Source organism: Grammomys surdaster, unplaced genomic scaffold (assembly GCF_004785775.1).
Source record: "Grammomys surdaster isolate TR1022 unplaced genomic scaffold, NIH_TR_1.0 81488, whole genome shotgun sequence".
Lineage (NCBI taxonomy): Eukaryota > Metazoa > Chordata > Mammalia > Rodentia > Muridae > Grammomys > Grammomys surdaster.
This window is the reverse complement of record NW_021606891.1, coordinates 1-1,508: the sequence shown is the minus strand read 5'-3', so window position 1 is coordinate 1,508 and position 1,508 is coordinate 1. Positions and strand designations below refer to the sequence as shown.

The 1,508-nt window shown below is 54.3% G+C and overlaps 1 protein-coding gene across 1 annotated transcript; it reads right to left on the bottom strand.

Annotated features, from left to right (window-relative positions):
• Positions 1-6: 6 nt before the first annotated feature.
• LOC114635280 (vacuolar protein sorting-associated protein 52 homolog) lies at positions 7-1,101 on the bottom strand (the record flags this gene model as incomplete). The annotated part of the gene is made up of 3 exons (XM_028783942.1): positions 7-327; positions 507-625; positions 918-1,101. Coding segments are annotated over 3 exons (450 nt in total), but the record flags the coding sequence as incomplete, so codon positions are not given.
• Positions 1,102-1,508: the final 407 nt, after the last annotated feature.

Below are 1,508 nucleotides of genomic sequence, written 5' to 3'. Positions count from 1 at the left end.
TGAAGGTCACCTCAGAAGCCCAGGGAGTGGCCTTGGGCACACTCTGTTGAGGCAGAGGCCTGGCAATGAAAGCTGAGTGAGAGAGTGAGATGTATGGAAGCCTTGGTATGGGAAAGGGGTCCCAGGTGACAGTGTGTGACCTACACAGTCCATGGTAGCTTAGGGCCCGGTGGATCTGAGTCAGAAGTTCAGCTTGTGTTTCTTCAGCTCCACCATGAGGTGGTGGATGTTGATGAGCTCGGCCCTGGCAGGGAGAGCGTGGAGCTGGGGCTGGGACAGCACCTGGTGGAAGCAGTGGTACAGCTGGATGAGCTGGGTCAGCGCCCCCTGCACATAGGAGACTCAGGGTCAGACTTGTGGTGACTGGGCCTGTCAGAGTTTAACCAGAGTCTCAGGCACAGTGCTTGTCGGCCTTCAGGACATTCGTGTGATGCAGAGCCCAGAGGAAAGAGCAAGGAAACAGACAACCATGGGACACAGGCAAAGGGCTGGGAGTGGCCAGTCACCTGGATGATGCTGGTTCCATTTTGAAAGTTGGTAAAACTCTGAATTACGTCCTGACTCAGGGACTCCACTGATGCCTTCCAGGAACTACCAAAGCCACGGATCAGCTGAGTGACTCGGGCTGATGGCAGAGGAAAGGGTGTGACAGAGAGCAACCAGGGCTGGTGAGTGTCCAGTGTCCACCCGGCAGAGAGCAACCAGGCCTGGTGATCATGCACCCGGCACAGAGCAACCAGGGCTGGTGCCCAGCAAGACATGCCCAAGGCACAGCCATGCTTACCATCAAGTCTGACTTTCCTGGTGTTCTACCAGCCAAGTCCTCCCTGCTGTGCTGCCACTTGACACTGTGACGCGCACATCACCACTGTCCCTAACTCCCGTTGTCCCTTACTAGTCATGACAACACTGCATACCTTCCTCCCCTGGTAGCCGCTCAGCCTGCCCTCGCTTGATCAAGGCTTCAGCCTCCTTCACAAATGCCACCAGACCCCCGAAGGGGGGAGTCAGCAACTCTTCAATGAACTCCTGGAGAGAAGTGCAAGCCCACACAGGGTCAGACTCCGGGGAACAAAGGACCCCTACTCTGGACAGTGATGACTAATGACACACCAGACAGCAGCCTCTGTGAGCCTTCCACCTTAGGTGGTGATGTCACAAGGTGCGGGGGATGTCCCCAAGGATTTCCTTCCAGAACCAGGAATTAATAAGCTGGCTCTTCAGGAACAGTGCTTGTCACAAGTCCCCAGAACACGTGGTGGAAGAAGGAAGAAAGGAGCCCACTCCTAGAAGCTGTGATCTCTGACCTCCATGAACTTCAGATGTGCCTGTGCGAGCCTGCATGCACACACATACACACAAGACTATAGTGCATGCACACACACGCATACTCACAGAGCTATTGTTTTACTTTGCTTCTAAGCGCTCAGTACCATGAAAAAGTTAAATGAAACAGACTATCATTGAGGCAGTGGGTTGTAATCATGACTGCACACGGAAGTCAGTCC